General features: G+C 33.9%; 1 protein-coding gene across 1 annotated transcript in view; it reads left to right on the forward strand.

The window, feature by feature from the left end:
• Vgll3 (vestigial like family member 3) overlaps positions 1–17001 on the forward strand; it is a 49064-nt gene extending 32063 nt beyond the window's left edge. Inside the window, exon 4 of the mRNA XM_048803501.1 lies at positions 11187–17001. Coding sequence (XP_048659458.1) covers positions 11187–11230 — 44 coding nt within the window. The 3' untranslated portion in view covers positions 11231–17001. The remainder of the gene's footprint in view (positions 1–11186) is intronic.
• Positions 17002–24197: the final 7196 nt, after the last annotated feature.

Raw genomic sequence — 24197 nt, forward strand, 5'->3', positions numbered from 1 at the left:
TTTTTTGAATCTGAGCAGGGCCTCATGCATGACTGACTAGCACTCTACCACTGAGCTCTATACCCTCCTTAGTCTCCAAGAAAGAGGTGAACAAGGAGGAATAGAAAAGAGAAAGAGATTAATTTCTCCCCAATCACTTAGTGAATCTTAAAAAAATAATGGTAAGTGCAGGGATTTTTAGTTTTTACAGAGATGTAGCAATGTGTGTCCAGATATATGCACAGGAAAAAAAGCAAAAAGATTCTGGGACCCATATCACCACTTCATAGCTGTATCATGTTGAGCAAGTCTCATAACCTCTTAGCTCCTCCTTTTCCCTGGATTCAAAACAGAAATTATACTTTCTGACATGACCCAGCTAAAAGATTGCAATAAACCCATACACATGGTTGTGTTTTCCAGATGTTGACAAGTAAAACAAATGAAAGTTCTTGTGATTTTTGATAAATATGGTGCATTTTAAACAGAAAAAAGAAAATTACACTGGAGGTGTGAAGCATCAGGAATAATTTATATGCAAGCTTTAAATACCTGTTTTGTGTTTTGATTGCATCTAACTTAGTTTCTGTTCTTGACTATAAGTTGTGATATTTGTTGAAGCCAAATTTCTCAGTAGTGGTATTCACTGGTTGGCTATACAGTGAATACTGGGTGCTTTTTTTTTTTACTGGTTAGGCACATAATGGTAAAGTGTGGTCAAGAATGAAAAATAAAACATGTATACATACATACATACATATATATGATAACAATTACCATTTTATGTATTTCCAAGACATTTTTGAACATATTTCTCTCTTTTTAGAGCACTCTGTCACATGGAAGGAGAGGGGAATAAAAAAAAAACACCATCCCATTGTGCCTATGTATTGTCAAGGCATTCATCCTTTCACTCAGATGGATCAAAAAGAAATTTTAGGTGCAGAAAAGAAAGTCAGACTAGAAATTAGACTCCACAAGACTCCATTAATACCTGTTAATTTTTCAAAGTTGTGAAAGATTTAGTGCATCCTCTATTTTTGCATTAATTTTGATTAATGCTAATGTGAATGAGATTCAAAACATGTTTACTGTATCAGTTGCTGTGTAAATTGGATAGAATCTCTTGCTTTCTTAATTGCTTTCTCAAAAACAGTGAAATTAAGCAATACTGTTATCTTTTAACTGTTTTCTTTAAAATTTATTTTTATTAAGTAATTATATAAACTTATGGGACACAGTATAATATATAAAAATGTATATAAAATATTTATTGGTGAATAGGGTAATTAGCATTTTCATCTTATTTAATTATGTTTAGAGCCTTCTTGACAGATTTCTTAAAGGAGTTGTCATTCGCTAGCTATATTAGAAGTTGGGGCCTTTTAAAATGATACCATGGCTTCCTAAAAGAAACTGATTCTTTGTGTGTGGCGAGGGGCAGCTGTAGAGGTTTAAAACGCTCTTAGATAGTTTTGGTATGGCCCTTAAAGGTGGAAAACCACACAAACCTTTGGAATGTCTGTTTTCAGGGGTTAGGGTCTTTCTGTACCAGCAAATCATCTTTTCACTAGTGCTCTGCTATTTTTTCCCATCTCATATGGAGAATCTTCCAAAAGAACAGCTTGAATGAAGAGCTCTGTTTCAGAATTTGTTCCCAATTTTGCATCAGTTTTCAAATAGGCTGCAAAGATTACATACAAGAATTCCACATGGCCTGAAAAACTTACAGATATTCTTTATTCTCTTTCAGGCCACCTAACATTTCTCTTATTATTCTAGTTATCAACAATATAAGGTTTCACAAACAGTTGTCTGTAGCCAACATGTTCCAAATTCCTTGGCAAAAAGATGACCAAAAAAAAAGGTCTTGAGAGGCAAAATATGCCATTGGATCCAGCTTGATATACTGGAGAATTAAATTCATAAATTTTGTTTGACCACAGGCATGTGTTCTAATGCTTATTTTCATGCTGGCTTTGCTCGTGCTATATCAGGTGATGCTTAGCTTATTCATAATCATTGAAGTCCGATTCATGTTTGCTAGGATTGAACAAACTCTTCTGGAAATTGTCAGAGAGTAATCTTGTGTTCATGTCACACAGAAATGAGAAAAAAATTTAACCATGTCAGAGCAGGAATTGAGATATAAAACATAACTCATTCTTACTGAATTTTTTTATAATAAACGTTGCTTTAATAAAGAGATTGGTTTTTTTCCTTTTATTGATAATGGGGATTGAACTCAGAGCCACTCTCCCCTGAGCTACATCTCCAGTCCTTTGCACTTTTTAAATTTTAAGGCATGGTCTTTCTACATTGCCAAGGCTAGTCTCGAACTTGTGATTCTCCTGCCTTAGCTTCCTGAGTCACTGGGATTAGAGAAAGTGATTATTTAAACCAAATGCACATTTAAAAGATGTTTGTATTCCAGCAGTTCTTAAGTAATTTTTAAAATTGTGAAGTTTTAAAATATTTGATACTCCTAGATACTGTGTTTCCTGTGTGGTTATTGTATCCCTAATGATATTTTTGTGGATCCTGATTAGCTTTTCCTCTGGTTGGATTATCTATTTTCTGAATCGTAAAGCTGTCACTGCATAACCCAGAAACCTCTTTAAAGATGCATGTTTGGCTGCATTTGTTATCCAACAGATGTCTGAATAGTTAGAATCTCTTGAGAATATTATAACTTGTGGTTTCAGTTACAATAAGTGATCCAAACTTTTTTTTTTTTTTTTTTTTGTCTTGCTCCTCTCTGTTCTGGGAGAAAGTCTGTAGAAGAAATTACAAAGAGTATTCTATTTCACTCTTTCCCATTCCCTTCTTTCTTCATTCTTTGTCTTCTAAGTTTCTTTGTATCTGCTTTTGAAGTTGAGGTCACTGAATTGGTAAATAGTTGCATTCCATATTGTGTCTCATGATCCTCAGACTCTATCACCTAAGAGGTTATCAATCAAATTTGAGCCTGGTAAATTGCCACAATGATTAAAAACCACCTCACTCTGTGATTTATGTTTTATGTTTGTCCACAAGTTCAGTTTTCAAGTGACTTCTTCAGATTGGTAACTCCATATCATGATGCCTTAAATACTCAATACTCGCTAGTTTACCTTCCAGCTGCGCATTTTAACATGGGCCAGTCTGAGGAAGCAGCTGATACTTAAAGGCGAAGGCTAGAGATTTTGTGCTGAGAAAGGCTCATGGTTTGAAGGAAGGACGGTTCTGAGAGGAGAGACAGATGGCAGAGGCTTGCTGTCTAGATCTAGAAAAACAAGAGCTAGTGGAAAACACCTGGGCAGTGAAGAGCTTGTCACCTGTAATGCTTGCCTCAGGTATGCAGGTGCCCCACTTCCAATGACACTGTAAATTATGGTCTACTGGTAACATCAAGTTTGCTGGGGTTTACATTTCTACTCCTCTTTTGAATTTGAGTTTAAAGACATTTTGACAAGTTCAGACAGTTTTCACCTGATTGTTTCTGACAGTACTACTATGTGGAGATATTTAGTGGATTTTAAATGTGCCTCGAGAAAATCTCTCTATAGATAGAAAAATGTCTTTCTGCTAGAAAGTTATGCAATCACAACTGGGAGTCTTTTATTAATATTTTGGTGTGCAAGAGTTATAATCATAAGAAAGTCATTATCATTAAAATGTCTAATAAATAAATTTTATCTTTGATCTGGTCCAAGAGGAATACATCTTATTTTTGATGACCTTAAAAGGAATTATTGTCCATCATTTACAAATTAAATATGAAGATACATTATTAAAAAGGCAAAAAATATTTGTAATACATGAGAAAAATTTTTTCACATACCTAATATACAAAAAAAAAAAAACAAAACAAAACACTTAGAAGCCAGTGAACAAATTGCTTTTTAAAAAGCCCCCCAAAATTGGCCAAAGATAAAGTACGGAGAAGAAACACATAACGTCTTATCTTCACTAATTGTGAACGAAATCCAAGTGGAAACAATTATATATTTTATATAAATCATAAGTAGTAGCAAAAAAGTAGAAATATAGGTACAAACACACATTGAGCTTGTACTTAAACTGATTGTCCTCAGGCTCAGACACAAATGCAGTTGTAGGATCATTTACAAATATATAGATTAAAAGGTCGAATGTTTTCTCTAATATGCAGAACCTAATCCAAAATGGTGGATGGGGTATATAGAAGAAAGATCAGTGGAATAGATCAGGGTACTGAAGGGAAGGGAGGAAGGATGGAATAGAACCACAATGGAATGAATATGACCTAACTTTTCTATGTACATATATTAATATACCACAGTGAATCTCTCCATCATATACATTCACAGGACACTAATAAAAAGAACTATAAATTAATAACAGATCAGTAGAGTTTAGGAAAGGGAACAGAAGGGAAGGAGGAGAGAGGAAGAGGAAGTACTGGGGACTGAATTAGAGCAAATTATATTCCATGCCTTTATAATTGTGTTAAAATGAATACTAATGCTATGTATAACTAAGAATATTAATGTTATGTATAACTAAGAAGAACCAATAAACAAGTATGTATGCTTGGATTCAGCAATGATACAAATATATTCTACAGAATTTATAACTACTAAAATATTCACATAAGTGATAAATGTGTGTGTGTATATATATATATATATATATATATATATACACACACACACACACACACACCTGTATATAAATACACACTTGTATATGTGTATATGGGTGTATTCAAATGATGTATTTCTATGGAAAATTGAGAAATGACATACTGTGGAGTAAATACTGTGACGCTTTCAGAAGGATAGGGTGAGCTGTGCATACTGAAATGTGATGGTTTTCCAAGATAATATTGCTGGTGAAATAAGCTGCAGCACAATATAACTGGTGGCGTGTGTACATAGATCCAAAATATATTCAGCATGTTGTCTGATGACAAGGGGATATTATGTAGAGTTTTTCTTTTATAAATACTATTTATATTGAATTTTTAAACTAGAATTTTATGATGTTTTAAGATTCAAAAAACAAAGATGTTTTAAAAACATTTAAAGAATATTTCCATTGTGGGTGAACCTGATCTGTTTTGACAGTCACCTACAATAAAATCATAGTTGCCAAAGTGGACAACTTTTTTTTTCCTATATTTTTTGCCTGTAAGTTGATAGTAGGGTGCTATGCTCACATAGGTCTTAATTAGAAATTCTTAGTTTGAACTTAAATTGATTGCCCTCCAGCTGAGACACAAATGCAGTTATAGGATCATTTACAAAGATAATTTAATAAAGTTATAGAAAATAGCATGACTGTTTCTTGCACGTCTTTGTGATCATTTGTCACTGTGTCAATATGAGCTATCAGGTTGCTGGTGAAGGCTGGCTATCTTAATGCAGTATCCAACACAGTGTTGTATTTATTTAAGTTTGCACTAAGTATGACTTACCTTTACTAAAGCATGGGTAAAATAGGGGATTCATTTTGCTAAAATACAGGAAAAGAATTACCATCTTATCATTCTAATGGCAAGCATTCTTTTCTAAGTGAAATATAGACTTGTAATATCTACAACCTGAAAGTTGATATTTATTCATTTAAATGCTTTTTTCACTTTTAGGTCATGGAATGTTCTACCCACACTCCCAGAGTTTATGTTCCTATTTCTCTTCTATTTTTATCAACAGTGTGTTTCCCATTTTATGGTTACTTCTTTTATCTCCAGCAATAAAAATAATTGGAAGCACATTCAACGTAAAGAGCTGTGGTCAAGTGTGTTGTCAAGTTATTATGCTTCCTTAGAAGTAGAACATGTTTCTCTAGTGGAATGTGATGCTGACAATCAAGATAGTCCCCACAACCCAGTTGTGCAGAGGTGCAACTTTTTCAGTTACCTAATTGGTTGTTTCTATTTAATTGCAGATAATTTCGATTTATTTATTCTGATTATTATTGGTCCAATCTGGTGATATCTCCATTGCTCTCCGTTCAAAAACAACTCCCATTTACAGCTGAAACCTCTTCTCAAATTATTTCTTTGCGCTTTCCCTGTGGTTGCCCCTGTATTTCTAGGAAGTTATTAGATTGAAAAGTTTGTCAACTAATAGGTTGCTGTTTACTTCTGGGTGTGGTCATTTCATTTCTATTCTGATCCTGTTTCTTGATCTACCTCCTGAAGTCCTTCATCTGATTCTCTGTGCACTCTCTGTACTGTGTCTCCCCCTATTAAACTTGGTGGTGAGTTCAGTTTCCTTGTGTTTGTGATCCCTTCAAAATGTTCCTCTGATGTGGTCTGAGCCCTTTCTTATGCTTTAGGGTACTTATGGAAACCATCCACAAGCCCGCCATCATTCCCTCTGCGCCAGTTTCTGTACCCTTCTTGCTTAGGGGTACGTGAAAACTTTAGGATGTATTCACAAAACTCTAGGAGTTGGAAACTGAAGAGCAGGACGTTTCCAAGCTTTTCATACTTAGACACAAACTGTTGCTATTCTCTATCCTTATTCCTATAGCCTTTTGCAAATCTGTGAAGATGCACCCTCCTAAAATCATAATGAGCTTATGATTTTTCCTGTTCCCAATAACGGTGACTTGTTATTTGTCATCAATTTTATAATCTGGATATTTGTGTCTCCTCCTAAATTCACATGTTAATATTCTGTCCCTTATGGCTATGGTATTAGACCTTTGGGAGGTGAGTGGGCTTCTGGGAAACAGCCCTCAGAAATGGGATCAGTGTCCTTATAAAGAGGCCTCTGAGAAACTCCAAACCCTTTCTACATTGTTGAGGACACACTGAGAAAATGCCTTCTTTGAAGAGTCCAGAGAGTCCTCTACCAGATATTGTGTCTCTAGGTGCCTCAGATCTTAGATTTCCTAGACTCCAGAGTTATGATGAATAAATTTCTGTTGTTTATAAGCTACACAGTTTATGTATAGTGATTTGTTTTAGCAGCATGAACAGACTGACTCAGATTTTCTAAATTTTGAAAGGAAATAAAATTTTGAACCTCTTCTTTGACCAAGATTTCTCTCTTGTCCCTAATTTTCCCAAGTATCTTTTCTTGTGTCTACTTTTTTCTTCCTTTCCTTCTCTGTTGGTCAGGTGGTAGTGCTGGTGGTATTAGAGTTGAAGTGAGGACATGCATCTATGAGCTTTCATTTTCTCTCAGGCTTTTCTGTAAACTGAACTTCAGATTCAGGCTCTGAAGCCAACAATTTGATGTCTTTGTTCCCTAGTTTATTTCTGACAAATACCTCAGGAGTCAAATAAATGACCACTCTATGTTTTAAAAATTCACAATGGTGAAGTCTGATGGTGGTAGTGGGAAGAGTGGTCACATTAAAGAAAAACACATAGAAAAACACATCCGTTGATATGGCATATCCCATTATATCACTGAAGAGACCTTTATCTGAAGCATAATGCATTACTGTGTATTGTTTATTGCATCTTGGGAAAAAAGTCACATGTTTAGCTGTTGCAAAATCACTGAGACCTATTTTGTTAATTCCTATATCAATTCTATTAAATGAGGGTGTTTCTAAACAGTGCAAAAGAAATAATAAAAAAAACAGCAACAACAAAAAAACAGACTGATTTTTCCTTGAATTGATTCTGGAGAAGTTTCTTATTTGGAGAGTGGAGAGGATTAGGACAATGCCACAGCCCACAGCCAACATATACATATAGGTGAGCATATATGTTGTGATTAGGGCTGCTGACACTGACATCAAACACCTCTTTTAAAATTCTCCCTTCCCACCTAATAGTTGCATAACTTCTCTTAGTTTCAAAATTCTCATGGATAAAGTGAATATTATCCCAGCATTGTTGGGAACATTGAAAGAGTCATTTCATGTAAAGCAATTAGTTCAGCACCAGGCATATTCAGGCCCTAAGAAAGTGTCTGTTAACATCATTTTTATGTTGTTTATTTTCTCTTCTAGATATCTCACAGGCTAAAACAATAAAATTAAAACTGAATTACCATAAAAGAAAGTAAGCATAGTTGATTTCAAGTAGCTAGTAGTCTCAGGAAGTGGTGTGAACTCCTTCCATGGAGGCTTGAGTTAAGAAGTAAAAAGGCAGCAAAATCCTAAATAGGAGCAAAACTGGTGAAAGAGTGGCTGCTGTTGTGGCAAGAACATTTTGGGAAATCCCAAATATATATGGACCACACAAAGATCATGGTTTAACAGTTTTGTCCCCTCCTTTCTCGGGAACGCTAAATGTACTGGCTAACCATTAAATATCTTGATCTACCCTTTGTGATTGTCTTTTAACTAGAAAAATTATAAACCCTGCTTATCTATTGCAACTTAGAAGGGTCTTTTGTTGGAGATTGCTCATTTTCTTGTGCATTACTCGTGCCTGTTTTGAAATTAAGATATGAATTCCTGGTAATTAAAGCAAAGTTTTTATTTATATCTCACCACAAAAGAAACGGAACTCCAAGTATCTATTAGATATGTAGTAGCTTTGGGGCCACAGATGAATTGATTATTAAAGGTTTACAGTGCAGTATTGCAGAGATGTGGAAACAAAAACCAAAGAGATGAATTTATAATGAGAGGATGCCTTCTGTTATTCTGGTTGGAATATTCGGGGCTATCTTAAGTAATCCAATACTTGTGTATGGCAAAAAAAACTAATGCAATTTTGAAGGAGTCGTATGTCTTTGCAAAGCAAACCAGGGATAGCCTTTATTTAAAAAGAAAAAAGATAGTCAAACCACTTGATGATTACAATAATATTCATGACTTGCAGTGCTGACATCTTATAGATTGATGCAGTCTTCAAGTGTGGAAACACTGAGTCATACAGAAGATGAGACGTTTTAATAATGAAAAAAATATTTATGTAGTCAGCAGATTGTCAGTAAAGGTGGTTTAGATTATAAGAGTCACCCAACAGAGACTATGTCAGGTTGCAAATTATTCTAACCACAGAATCATTTGAAAATGAGTAAAGCAAACTTTGAGTGACTTGATACAACCCAGATCCTTTTATTTCTTCTTCTCCCTTCTTCTTTCATCCCCCTCTCTCTCCTTTTGAAATTGGAAAAGTATTGATTATGCTTCTAAACATAATGCCAGTATGCCTAAGGGAAAAAAATAAGGACGGTATCTTTTTTCTTTTTCTTTTTTGCATTTGGGATGTGTTGCCTTTTCTTTTCCCAGTGCACTAATTCGAAATAGAATGTAGACAGATTTGAAATTCTCTGTGTTGTCTCTTGATCTCATCTTTGCTGTTCCATTTTGTCTGACATCTGAAGGCTTGCATTCAAGGACTAATTGTGTCTGGTTTTGACTTATTTGATAAAATTCTTCTATAAATTGAGATACAAGGAATATTTTAGTAAAAGGTGAAAGATTTATATGATCTGAAGAGAAACCAGAGTAAGTTGGAGAATATCATGCTAAGCAAAATACGCCAATCCCACAAAACTAAAGGCCGGATGTTTTCTCTAATATGCGGATGCTAATTCACAATAAGGTGGAGGCACTAGGGAAGAATAGCGTTACCTTAGATTAGATAGAGGGAAGTGATGAGAGGGAAGGGGAGAAGATGTAGGGCTAGGAAAAGATAGTAAAATGAAATAGACATTATTACTGTGTGTATATATGTGACTATATGACCAATATGATTCTGCAACATGTACACTCAGAAAAATGAGAAATTATATCCCATCTATGTATGATATATCAAAGTTCATACTGTCATGTATAACTAATTAAAACAAATATAAAAAATTAAAGAAGAAATATTTTAGTAACAATAAACCCCTAAAACCATACTGGGTCATTTAACTCTTTAATTTTTGATGTCCACCCAGATTTATAACAGTTTTGTGTTAAGAGTCAGGAGAATATCCTGAGACCCTCACACCCACATATCTGCAGTCAAATCCCATTCCCCCCCACTTGTTTCTAAGGCTTCCATTTAGATTTTGATATTTGATTCTAAAGGATTTAAGAGTATTTTGGGGGTCTTCACTCTTCCAAACAACATGCTTTAGATACAAAAATAAGGGGAATTGAAAAGGTGATGGATATGTTAACTAATTTGACTGTGGTAGGTATTTCACAGTATATATGTACATCAAAGCCTTGTGCTACATGCATGCCTTAAATATATACATCTGTACTTGTCAATTATAGTTCAATAAAGCTGGAAAGAAAAATGTAAAACAAAATCTAAATGACTTCAAGTGGATATAAGCTAGGGATGCTATGCTAATTGCTCCTATCAGATATCAGTCAGCTGCATTAAACTTACATCAGAGTCATATTTTCTGGTTTTATTCTTTGATAAACTTTCCAATTTGAGCTATAAGTTGAAATGAATCTATGTTCTCATATCTTCCTTTGGATACTGTTTTTTTTTTGTTTGTTTGTTTGTTTTTCACTGACAATTCTAAACTCCATTTTAGCCATAATTTATTTATTTTGAGACTAGGAATTGAATCGAGGGTACTTAAACACAGAGCTACATCCCCAGTCCTTTTTTTGGGTAATTTTTATTTAGAGAGAGGATCTGGCTGAGTTGCTAAGAGCCTTATTAAGTTACTGAGGCTGACTTTGAACTTGAGATCCTCCTACCTCAGCTCCCAAGTTGCTAGGATTACAAAATCTGTGCCATTGCTTTTAATATAAATTCATATAAATCTAGCTTTTAGCTATAATTTATACTAAATTCATTGTGGAATATATTTCAAAACAATATAATTTGTTTATCATTTTATTCCTGAAGTATCATTTTTTTGATAGTGACTAAACTATTAAAATATTGCTAAATATACCCCAAAGTTTGGCTATCATTTTTTTCTTCAAAATATCAGTTCCTTTTGAAATTACAAATAAAATTATTGTTTATGTTTTTGGATATATTATTTACTCAACACCAGGAGAATTAAAAAACCATAGCTAATGTATCTGTCTATATATTTTATAATATATAATATATATTACTATACAATAATATGACACTTATATGACAAAATGACACTTACATAGAATTTTTGTCACATATTGTGTTGGTATGCCTTTTGAAAATTGTGAATAGAAGCCCAGGATTTTCTTAGAGACTAGGTTGTCCTGAGGTCATTTCTCACAGCTGCCTGTATTCTTTTTGGCTTTTATATCCAGTGCATTGCAGGTTGTGCACATTTTTGAGTACAGTGAGTATTCATATCCACATTCTTCTTTTCTAGGTCTGCAGCATCAAGATAAAAGCAAGGAATCACCCTGGTACTGAAGCATCCAGTGTTAGCAAGTCAGGCTGCAGCCTGAATCCAAAGGCCCATTGGAGAAAGAAGCCATTGGGATTTTCCATTCCGCAATGGGACACAAGAAACGTGGAAGGAGAAGCGGAAGTGGCAGGCAGTTTACTTTGGTTTTGAACCTTTTCTGGAGAAAGCAGAGTGGGTCCTAGTCATTGAAGAAAAGCAGTTTTAATTTTTCCCTCATCTGAGCCTTTGTCAACTGTGCAACTCTTCCTTACTTTCTTGCTTTTACCAGTACTTGGGATAGTTTTTGTGTCATTTTTTTTTCCAACTGGCCACCTTGTCAGGAAAAGATGAACCACAAATGAAAATGTTCATTCTTTCAGGAATACAATTTTGTAGTTCTGTGTGCATCTATTTTTGTAGAAATACAGAAAGTTTGGTTTAGCATTGATGGGCTATTTTGGGGGGATGTATTTTTTTTTTAATATTGTAACAATTGTTGAGTTCTGTTTAAAGAACTTGATCTCAGAGAAGCACTGGCAAAAATGTTTAAATGCTTATCTTTCAAATGTGTGATATGTTCCTGTCTGTGCTTTCTAGGTTACCTCAAGTGTTCAGTATTTTCTCCTTTCAACAAAAGTAGCTATACCACAGCCAAACCAATGCAGTATTGTTTTTACATTAAACCTCAGTGAAGATTTAATTCCATGCTAGCTCACTTAGTTTTGAGTGATATATATAACTTGGAAAGGGAGATTTTTTTTTTTTTTTTTTTTTGGTCAGGGGGTGGAGTACACTAAAGAAAGAGTATTTCATTACTTTGATTTCTCCCAAAGAGTCCTTAGAAGTTGACTAAGAAGAAAGTTTGCACAAACTTTCAGTTAGATGGAAAGTTTACCTATAGTACACTCCTCTTTTTAGTCCATCCAACTTTGATAAATCAAACCAGAGTTTTAATACAACTACTTATACTGGGATAAAATACATTTAACCATGAGATCTGTATGTGCCAGTGACTTATTTTCTGTGTTTCTTATTACTCATTAGTTGCAATTTCAAAAGTTATTTTTAAGTGATTTTTTTCCTGGAGTTTGAAGGAATAATATCTAGAAAGATACTAGATATATCACAAAGCCCTGTCTATTTCTGATCATGCCACTCATCATTGCAAATTGGAAAAAAATCTATATGCAATATTTTCAATAGCATTGTGCAAGCCATTTTTTGTTATTGTTCAAATTTAGTTTTGTTTCAATCCTTTTAAAAATTTAGGACAAAATAAAATTTATATTGGGATTATTATGTTGATACCACAGTTACTGAAATTGGGCTAAAATTTTTAAATTTGAGGATTCAATTTGATGTGGCCCTCAGGATCTAACTAAAATTTTAAAGTAAAGATTATCATTATGACACTATTAGGGAAAGATTAGGATTAAGAAGTTGGAAGTTATTGATAATGTAAGGAATTTAAAGACAAAATTCTCTCCTCTTTTCAACTGCTTTCAGGGCTTCATATAAAAAGTCAATGTAATATAGGTGTTTTCATTTGATAAAAAGGTTTCTCAAGTTTCTCCTATCTCTCTCTACCAACAAGAAATCACATTTTCAGTGAAGTGATACTAGCATCTTTAGTTGCATTTATAATATGTGTGAATAAACATTGACAAGACAACATGCTTAGGTAGACAGAGTTCTCATATGTAATTTTCAAATATTATCTTGGCTATGTTTTGTGCATTAGTCTTCTTTCCTGATGCATTCTTTGACTTGTAAACCTGTATACTCTTTTGTATTCTCATCACTCCGTATTTTGCTTCTTCTCAACAATATACACAGTTTTACCAATGTGAAGTCCAAACTTGAAGAAACTTCCACTCACTTATAATATAAACTTCACTTTCCAGGGAAGTGGCTTGATTAAACTATGTACATTTTGACGTATAATTTGATTTGATGCAATTTTTTTTTTGTAATCTGCCAAATATGTGGAGCACACAGTTTGATGAATCTATACAATTTATTTTGTCTTGAGTTCTCTGAGTTTTCAAAAACAAGCATTCAGTAGTTCCCATGGGATGACTCACTGGGGATTATTTATTTACCTCCTCTTCCCTTGGAATCTATTAACTTCCTTTGCAATTTCTCTTAGAACAGTGTCATACTTGAACTCATTCAGATCATTCAATTGGATTTTCTCAATTAAGAAGAGGGGAAAAAAGCATTAACTCTTTGCTTCTTTCCTTTGTCTCCATTGAATTGAATTGAAAGAGTAACAACTGGCTTCATCCTGATTTTAGACTTTGTTCTATGTCCCTCTGTTAACTATGACAAAACATTTCTTGGCTGTGGCGACCTGAGAAAATGAAGAACCCCAATTCTTTTTTACATCAGAAAATTTCCATCAATAAGCTATCTCATTGAGAACAGGATCAGGTATTGTTAGCACACTGCCACCAAATTTGAGTAGAAAGAGGCAGAGCCTACTTACAAATTCTCTTAATTGTTTGGCATCCCTTAGTCCTGCCATGTCACCATTACTACCAGAAGTTATAAAACAGGATAGTTTGTAATTTAGCACAATAATCTGAATTTCCTTTACATTTAACATGCTATCATTTTCTAGGTCTGTTTTTCTCCCATCAAAATGCTACAGTTGAACTTATAGGTTTCTAAATTACTTTACTGAAGGCTATCAGTGGTCTCCCTAACTTGACTTAGACCCTTGAATCTTTTACAAAGGATGCTCCACTGAAACTATCTAAAACTCCTAAGAAGTAAATACTGGAAAATCTTCTCATTTATTCTCAATCTAATCTGTGCTTCCATCACTAAATTGCCAGGAGCTAAGAAACAACATAATGTTGGCAAGTTAGGATCCTAACAAGAGATGTGATGCTTCATTGTTAATTTGAAAAGAGACTGTGCAAACTTTTTAAAAACCAGTATGTTTTCTTAGATCAGCCACCCTCTCTTAACTGTCTGCTTTAATTTTTCTCTTACTCTTTGATCATAAGTTTATTTATATTATGCTAAGCAAAAATGGCCAAGATTGTTCAAAAAATGTACAAAATGAGAATTAGTGAATTGCAAATAATTAAGGAATTGATTTCTTTGACTTTATAACATTTGAAAAGAACTCTAGACACTGTTATAAATGATACCCTTAAGGTGGTCATTATTTATTATGCCAATAATGTTTGCCCATTTTTATCCTGAGATTTGCAGAATATGTGACAGAATCTAGTCTTTGAGTTTCTGTCTGGCTTGACATTGTATTTGTAATTTAAAGTTGTAATCTCAACTGTATTTTAAGAAGCTACATTCTATTCCTCAGTGTCCTTTTGTTAAATAGTATTTGCTGAATTAAGCCACTGGGAGCAGTGGCATTAAGTGGTGGAAAAGGAAAGTACACATGTTTGAGTTTTGAGTGGGAGATGAGTAGGGAACAGAATAAGTTAATGGAAGAAAGTTTGGATATTAGGCCATTCTTTGAATTCTGGCTTAGCCACAATGTAATGTGTGATTTGGGACTTCACTTATTTACCTCTTAAGTAAAATGGGATACTAACTCCTAACAGGCTGCAGAAGTGGTAAATCATACATATATAAAAATAAAAGCTGGCTCACATTATGTGCTCAACAAATGACAGCTTCCAAAAAATGTCCATGAGTTGAGTAATTAAGTCATTAAATTGACCTGCCAAATGTCCCTTATCTTTACTTTCCATATGCATTTCTGTGGCAACAAAATAGATACATGACTGCTTTTCTGAAGGCCCAACTTGGAGTTTTCTCACATATTTCAAAATGTTATTCATCTAGGGTCCCTATATATTGCTATCTCCAAAATTAAGAGGACAGTGACATTAAATCATGAAAGTTTATGTTTTTCAGTTATATTTTGAGTTTATTTGGCACCTGGAATAAGAACGTGTCATCTGAAGTTATCCAAGTTTTTCTTTTTCTTTTTTTTTTTTTAAATTTGCCTTGGAGGAAAAGTTGCAAAATATGGTGGAAAATATATCCCCCCATGAACTCATGAAAAGGAGGGGGAAAACAACCCTTTACAATCTCAGTCAGCAAATTTATTCTACTTGAGAAAAAAAGAAACAACTTTATTGGAAGCAGATGTTGACACTGTGTCAGTTATTGAAGATGGAAAGAGTTCACTCGAACCATTGCAGTTACAAAGGGTATTGATGGCAGTTAGAATCCCTGTGATGAATCTCCTTCACAGCTGACAGGACAGTAGAAACTATGGGACCAAAATGAAATCAGCCTGCCAATTTTAATGGACAGGACCATAAAGACTCAGATTTTTTTTCCTCCCAGCAGGATAAAAGATATATATATATATCTTTCAGAAAATATAAGACTTGTTTGAGAGAGAAATTATAGTTTACTCTCTAGAAACATTGAAAGGCTTGAGAGCTCTTTCAATCCATTATCAAGGCATTAAAAATGTGGCTAAAATGTTTTTAGAAAAATTAGGATCATGTTTTGATCCAAAATTTATGTTGAAAATGAATATATAAGCTATAAAAGAGTTGGGTGACTTTGGTGATGGGGATATAAGTGGCATCTGCAAGGAAACCTCAATCTCAACAGCTTCAAAAGGTTAATGTCTTGGTTATGTGGTCATAGAGAGTGGTCAAAGAACAGATTTTTTTTTTAGAAGTTTGCATTAAGAGTTTTCTTTTAGTGGTTTCTGGGGATTTTAAACCTTTAGAGTAGCCATTATTGCTAAATGTCTTAATTTTCTTATTTCCGTTGTGCTTTTTTGTTTGCTTGAAAACTATTTTTATGATTTCAAATAATCAAACTATTATTCACTTGAAATCTCAAGATTAATTTGATTTAATAAATTTATGTAAATCTCTTAAAATTCCATGAAATTCTAATACATTTAAGTATCATTCACCAATTCCTTTGTCTAAGGACACCTTCTTGAAAAAGGCAGGTCATCATCAATTATCTTCCTTTTTAACAATTTCTGGACTACTAAATTTAGGTCTAAGAATAATTTTTTTTAGAATACAAGACTCTTTAGTTAGTTGTTTGGTATATGCATAAGATGTGAAGTTTTCTATTGATCTCTTTATACTAATAGAGTTGTACATTTTCTATGTTGCGGCTACAGCAAAAGTTAATGGTTATTTACACACTTGATTTAATTTCTTAGGATATGTACAATCTTAAATATTCTATCTGATTTTAAAATATTCCATTCAGTTTTTTTTCAGGATATACAATATAGGGAAATGTTTTCATGTGAATTATTTGTATAATTTTAAAGTGCATATATTTAAAGGGGAAATATGGAGTAAATTTGGTATTGCATAAACATAGGTAAAGTCAAATTTTTCATAGAGGAAAAAAATACACAGTATGCTACACTTTATTTTATTCACTTGATTAGGTAATCTGAAAACTCATAACAAAAATATTATCTTATGGCATTGAAATACATTCAAATCCAGATTTGTTAGTTTTGTCAGAAATTATCCTACCTTAATTATACCTGATTTCAGAGAGGAAAATTAACTAATATTAGTTATGCTGTCATTCTTAATTAACAAAAATATATAATTCATAAAACTTTTGGCTTTATAAAATAATTATGAAATCATATGTTTTGTTTCTTTGTGGGAGGTTGGGGAAGAGACTTTTTCATTTCTATTTGCTCCTTAAATGCAGGACTCATACCTATGTGTCAATGATATAAAATGATGGAAATTTTTGTAATGAAAACAGATGTCATTATCTTCAATTTGTTCAATAAATAATTTAATGTAAATTTAACGTTTATATTTTAATGTAGTTTTAATGTTGATTTGATCTGAATTTCTTAAGAATTGGCTAAATTCTTTTTTTGTTTCCTTCATTTTTAAACAACTTATAAATATCTTTCAAAATTGCATCATAGGCTTTCAAATTATGAGGTTAATATTTAGAGCCAAGACACTTATATGTTGCAGTGTAGAGTGGTGTAGAAAACAAATGTTTATAATGAAAGGGAAAGTGGGATGGTTTATGCAAATTATTTAACAGCAGGAATCAAGATTTGTTTTTAAACAGTGCTTCTGAGGTATTCATTTGATCCTTGGAGGGATATTTGTTTGTTTTTCAGTTATTGACACAGACATGCTATAAGTAGTATGAAAAGACAAACTGACAAAAACTTTTCTATGATTCATTGACATTGAACAAGTGCCACAGAAGAATTCTAAGACCTTGTATTTTGAATGAAAGAAGGTGTGGATGTGGGCCCTAGATGGGGCTCCTCTATTTTTGTATTAAGTGAATCTTTAAAGTGAAAATGCAAAAGTCTGGAAATCAATATTTAAATAAGTATACCCTCCAGTATCCCAGTGAAATAATTTACATGGCCATCTTAACTGTCATATAAGGCTTGACTAGCATATAAGGTTCTTATAGCTTTTTTATAAATTTACTAAAAATATTTAAGTTGTCTTAAAACAAGTTTATTATTTTACAATTTGGTGAGTCGAACATTGGCCAAAGTGTTGTCTTGGTGGGCTACAGAGAGCAGTCAGTTTTCCGTCTTGATTCTCCTGGAGAGTTTCCAGATGCTAGAATCCTTAGCACAAGGCCCTCTTCTCCTGCTTCAAAGCCTCACTCCTACCCTCCCTTCTGCCTCCTGCTTAGGTATTTAAGGATCTGTGAGACTATGTTGGCTTCCCCTGTACCATTCAGAGCAATCATCCCATCTCCCAGCCCCTTTTCCTTGTAAGACAACATATTCACAAGTTCTGAAGATTGGGATGTCAATATCATTGGGGTCACTATTACAGTTATTGAACTGAAAGAATTTTTTTTTTTTTTTTATCAGCTCTATAAACAGGAGAATTTAATGTTTCACTGCAACTAGCAAGGCACAATGTTTGCAGGGGCATTCATGTTCATCTTCATTCACTTGAACAACTGTATATAAAGGAAACGCCAGTTGCATTTTCAAAAGTTTCAAGTAGTTATTATGGTGATTTGGAATCCAAGGGGTTATGTGGTATTTATGTAAGACAGGCACTTGGGGTTGAAAAGCTGGTCATCTACTGCAGATTCTTCCTAGCTGAAGTGTGTTTTCTCTGGGGACAACCAACTATAACTCAATTGTTTTGCTTCCTTTTTTGGGAACATATGCCCATCCTGTGATGTCCTAAGTCTCCAAGCATCTCATTTGACCTGCCCATACACATTTGACTCAATAGCAACAGATGACCACATTGACGTGGTAAAGCTTTAACACTTCTGTTCAGATTGAATCATTCCATCTGTTATCAGTTAAACAGTGGAAGAACTGTGACAGCAAAGTGAACATGTAATGTGCAAATTAAGTATCCACACTATGCAATGTTACTAATCAATAGACGAGAAGCAAATTTTTGTTAGAAACAACATTCAAACACAATTGTTTTACTTTCCATACCAAGTTCGGCTATAGCTGAATGAAGAACACCAGCATTGATCTTTGCTTTGCACTTGTACAGAGACTATTTGTAGAGAGCCAAATATAGCAACAGAGGATTTAGGATCTTGCCAAAAAATACAAAATCTGTTTCCCTTTAAGCGTGATACTCTATCCTTTTTCTTGTGGATCTTGCTAAAAGGAAAATATAGTTTTAAACTACCCCATTCCTTGTGTTGAAAGTTCACTAGTCTTTTTCAAATGAGCTATGTGTGGTTTTGTAGTGGTTTATGTTTCCAAAAGTAAACAGCTACATGAGAAATCTACTCAGTATTATAATTTTTCTTACCAAATGAAATATCTCTAATGGTGGAAGTATTACTTAATTTGTGGTAATCATTGTACAATGAATATATATTAAATTATCATGTATACCTTGAATATACAGTTTATTTGCTAAATATACTTCATTAAAGCTAGGGAAAAATACTTGTAACTCAAAGAGGAGAGTTAAGAGCAACTAAGAAAATCCCATTTTTGGCAGCTTCAGGAGGAATCAAGGATCACTGGGTAATATTCTGTGTTTCATTTTGAATTGAACCACAATTCCACTTTTTTTTGTTTTAAATTAGCTTCAACTAACAAGGTACCTTCTTTCCTTGTACAACATGGGTGCTTTGTTTTAAGAGTTGATGAGTAGATGGACTAGTCCACATTTCTCTATAATGTAGCTAATGACAATGGCTGTTCTCAGCTTCAGATATATGTATATATCTAAGCAATTTGAAAACAATTTTGCAAACTTCACAAAGAAAAATAGCTTTCTACAATAACATCTTTACCAGACATCTCCTCGGGGGGAGTTTAAACAAACACAAGGCTGTTTGGAAATACTTGGTATATGCAAATATGCAAAATATGTTGCACAGTGCTAACAGCTGTAGGGTGTACTCCCTCATCCCTGAGCAGAATATTTTGGTGGCAGTGGTGGTTATTTTTTCCATCTTTGCTGTTCAAATCCCCCCCCAGCCGCCCCCCTCATCTCCACCCACTCACTCCTCCACAATCTCCTCCAAAGGCAGGGATTTTCCTCCCACCCAATACAACTATGCTATTTCCAAGAGAATGGTTTCACTAGATTCCCACTGGGAAAGGTGGGTGGTGGCTTGAAGGAACATTTATGAGTTATAAGATGTTGTAAAGGCTGTGCATCAAGGGAACTTGCTTGGGCTTGCTTTTGACACCAGCCTCATACACAGACCAGACGGTTAGAAGGCCAGATTCCATTAACGCTTGTCATTGCAAGGGGCAGGAAAGTCCTGTTGTGAGTGGCCTTCCAGTGATGGATGATCCTAGAGATTATGGAATAATCATTTTCAGTGTGTTATCAGATTCTGTAACATTAAGGCACAGATTAACTTGTGAAAATAAATAAAAGCCTTTCTCCTCAGAGCAATGAAAGTAAGGGAGCATTCAAAAGATGTTAAAATTGAAAGTGTCTTCTTACAGGATTTAAACAGGCTGAATGAAGGTTTAGAGAAGAAAAGGTGACAAATGTGAAGAAAGAAAGCCCACATCCTAGGAACAGACACCATGGTAATTTATTGATATCATTTAGTCCCATGGTACCTCAATTTCTTTATCTGTCAATGCAAACCAAATAAAATAGGAAATCTTAACTGCTTTTGAAAGACTGAAAGTACTGTGCAGATTCCAAGAAATGGGAACCAATATTTATCATGAGTGTTACATGAATTTATCTTAAATCTCATGAGTAGCAGTATGTAGAGAGCATTATTTGAAAAATTTTTAGCAATATGATAGTTTTAACAGTGCTACTTAGAACATATACATTCTTGGACAATTTTCTTAATTTATTTAAATCTTAGAGTGGTCATTTGTGAAATGAAGGCATTAAAGGTAATACTTCATATAAAGTTGTTGGAGGGACTAATCAGAGCATGTAACCTGGTTATCACAAAGCAAAAGCTAGTACTTCTGTTTTAATCTTGTTTTTCAGTAATTGAGAAAGTCACTAGTTAAGGACTCCCTAAGGGCACCTAACTGCAAGTGATTGAGCCCCAGAGTTTAAACCCTAGTTCAGTCTAAGAATCTCAAGAGCATCACACCATCCCAATGGTTTTTGTTATTGTTGCATCTAAATTTGTTTTCTGTGAGCATATTTTAATAATTTCATCAAACTAAAATAAATAACAGGAACTATTAAAAATGGCCAGAAAGAATAGGATAGTTTGAGAGAGTAAGAAAGAATAATGTGACTTTCATGAACCAAATACACCTATGACAAGCTTTGGAATTGTAGAATACTATTTTCAATTTGGGGATGCAGAATCAATTCCTTCAACATATTCTTCTAGTCTGAAGGACTGTGGCTCTTTTTCTACTGAGGTTAACTTCAAATCTCATTAAAATAGTGAATAATGGGTCAAAAGAGTTACAGTCTCTTTGATTTACATCTTATTTTTCATCTAAAATGTCAATTACTGATTTGTTTAAGTGATGAGCTCTTGTTTAATCTTCTAAAAAAATCAAACTTTATTTTAATCCTAATTTTATTTTTTATAATAAAGGGAATATTTTCAAGCATCTTCATTTATCACATCCTAAATATGAGTTGGGGCAAGACTGGAAGTGATAGAATAAATCATTTAAAAATTTATTATTTCAACTTCCAGTTTCTCTGTTGCAAAGCTGAGGTTGAAGGAAAAATTGTTTAAATTTTACCCTCTACTTACCGGTAGTTTAACATGGGAAAATAATTAAAACACATAGAAAGACATATATCTCAGGATCAATATATTAATGGGATATATTAATGAGATAATATATAAATGGTTGTTGAATACTAGACATCCTAGGAGCTTAGAATTTCACAAATCCATTTGTTAATTGGTTGATATTGACCTCAATTTATTAGGTATCCATAGCCTGGAAATTTACAAGTCAAGTTCCTGAACCCTCAACAAACCTTTCCAAGGTGAGTTTTCCTTCCTTCGTATTATGAAGTAGAAAACTGAGTTGCAGAAATTTAAATATCTTTTCTAAAGTAGAGTCAACATTGAATTCTCAGTCTGCATAATTTCTGTGCTTATGTCTCCATCTTCTTAACAGTTAATTTTGAGTGTCTTCCATTTGCTCACATTCACATATTAAATTATGTAGAGCAAAAGCATAAACATTCTACTCTGGGTACTTGGAAGACTGGCTTTAAAACTACTTATACAGCAACTTGCTATATTCCTGAATTGCATTGCTGGTGATCTAAATAAAAAACTAAGAACATGATAAGTACTTTGAAAATGTATTTCGACTTCCGCATCAGAAATCAGATTGCTACAAGTTATTGGAGGGAAATAATCAGGCTTTCTTCTTCCTCCAAATCCCATGATAATAGAGCAGAAGTAATCTCTATATCTCTGGAATATGTGTGTGTATGTGTGTGCGTAACCTTTTCTTTCCTCCATGTTTAAACTTTCTACAGGGTCAACTGTATATGCTAGCAATACTAATGCAAGTAAAGACAGGTAGTGATTTCAATCCCTAGGGGGTCATGGTTTAGAGTTATGTATAGTTAATAATTTTCCCTTGACAATTTAGATGGTAGGTATAGAATCTGTACTGACTACTTGAATTATGTTAGACCACCTCCTATTAGTCATTGCACATTTATCAAAACAAGACTTAGAAAAGCCAGCTTTGTAATGGAAAAATTCTTAGATGGTATGACAGCTCCTTTCTTTCTGCTGTACTGTAGGCCTGAGTCCTCTGAACTTTTCCAGATTTCCTCACTTCATAACCTATCCTCTTTGACTTGTCAACAGAATTCAGTTTCTCTGTTGTTGATTTATTTATAATTGCACTTCTTTTAACTTTTTTTACCTGCTTTTACTTTTGTTTGAATAGGTCTTTTCAGTCTCAGTCCTGGTAAGTTTTGGCTTCTGGAGTGAACCAAGCACACTCCAGTGAGGCCTTCTATCCCTCAAAAACCTACAGAACTTACTTATGGAAATTTCATCACCCAGGGGGCAGATCCAGGATTGGTGGGGGTTGGAATTGAGAAATTTGAGAGCAAGGTGAGTGAGTCCTGAGTTTTGTATGAAAGTGAATACTTAGAAACCACAACTGATACATTTTAAAAAGCTAATACCAAATTTTCAGAAAAATAATAAATTTTTTTGATTGTATTAATTTGCTGTTAAAGACACATGGATGACAGAGCATAGTACTTCTCCAAAATCTAGTTTAATCTTCTGCACCTTTCAAACTCATTTCTTTTTTGCTGCCCTCTTTTGTTTGTTAATAGAATATTCATAGAACATGTTCATAGAGTGATATAGTCTCAGGCCCACTTGTAGCAGCAGGAAGGTGTTAAAATGTTAAAGAATCCTTAGCAGCCATTCAAACACTGAAGAGTGATTACTTTATTACACAAGGGTGCCTCCGAGAGCATCATGAGTATACGCATAAATCCAAAATCAGCTTTCCCCTTAGGTTTAAGCCTATTGTGTCACAAGAGGAATACATGATAAAGGAGACGACTGAGTTAAACAGTATTCATAAACCACAGGGATTTAAAAAGCTTGTTAAAAAATTCACCAGGCACAGTGGCACACACCTATAATTCCAGCACTTCAGGATTCTGAGGCAGGAGGATTGCAAGTTCAAAGCCAGTTTCAGAAATTTAGCCAGACTCTAAGCAAATTAGTGAGACTCTGACTCAAAACAAAACTATAAAAAAGAGCTAGGGATGTTGGCTCAGTGATTAAGCATCCCTGGGTTCAATCCCCAGTACAAAAAAGATATGTAAATTTCCACATTATCTCTAAGATCTGTTCCCAAGGCCTGTCTGGGAAGGTCCAGTGAAGGCAAGGGCCCCTGAAGCTTTGGTCTCACTAGGTTTAAAGAAAATCTGCTTATGCACATGCTACTACAAATATGTCCCTCATGTTAAAAAAAGAAGTTCTACAAGCAACAGCTTTGGATTGTGGCATTTTTAATTTCTGGTTTCAAATTGTTGGGGTATATCAAACTGCAAATTCACAGATGATAAGAGAATTATAAACTGAATAGCTAAGATTTAAAAAGAATTCGGGTTAAAGGAAGGACTCAGAAGGGAAAGCTAAAATGTTTTGGAAGGAATTTTACACAGACAAACAAGGAAAACACAGTAAGATGATTCTGAACTGAAGAATTTATGTGCAAATAACCTGAAGCTAAATACAGGGAGGAATGAGTTGCCTCTCGGGTAAAACAATCTTGTTTTACTTAAGAATAAAATGATATAGTATTAGCAACTATATGTTACCATGAATTGGAACTATTTTTTAAAAAATATTTTTACTAGTTATTGATGGATCTTTATTTATTTGTTTACATGTGGTGCTGAGAATCAAACCCAGTGCCTCACACATGCTAGGCAAGTACTCTACCACTGAGTCACAACCCAGCCCTGGAACTATTATCATATACTTAAAGCAATGAAATATTACTGAGTGATGAAGAATTACTGAAGGAATGCACATTGTATCACTTAAAAAATGTATTCC

This window comes from Marmota marmota, unplaced genomic scaffold (assembly GCF_001458135.2).
Source record: "Marmota marmota marmota unplaced genomic scaffold, marMar, whole genome shotgun sequence".
NCBI lineage: Eukaryota > Metazoa > Chordata > Mammalia > Rodentia > Sciuridae > Marmota > Marmota marmota.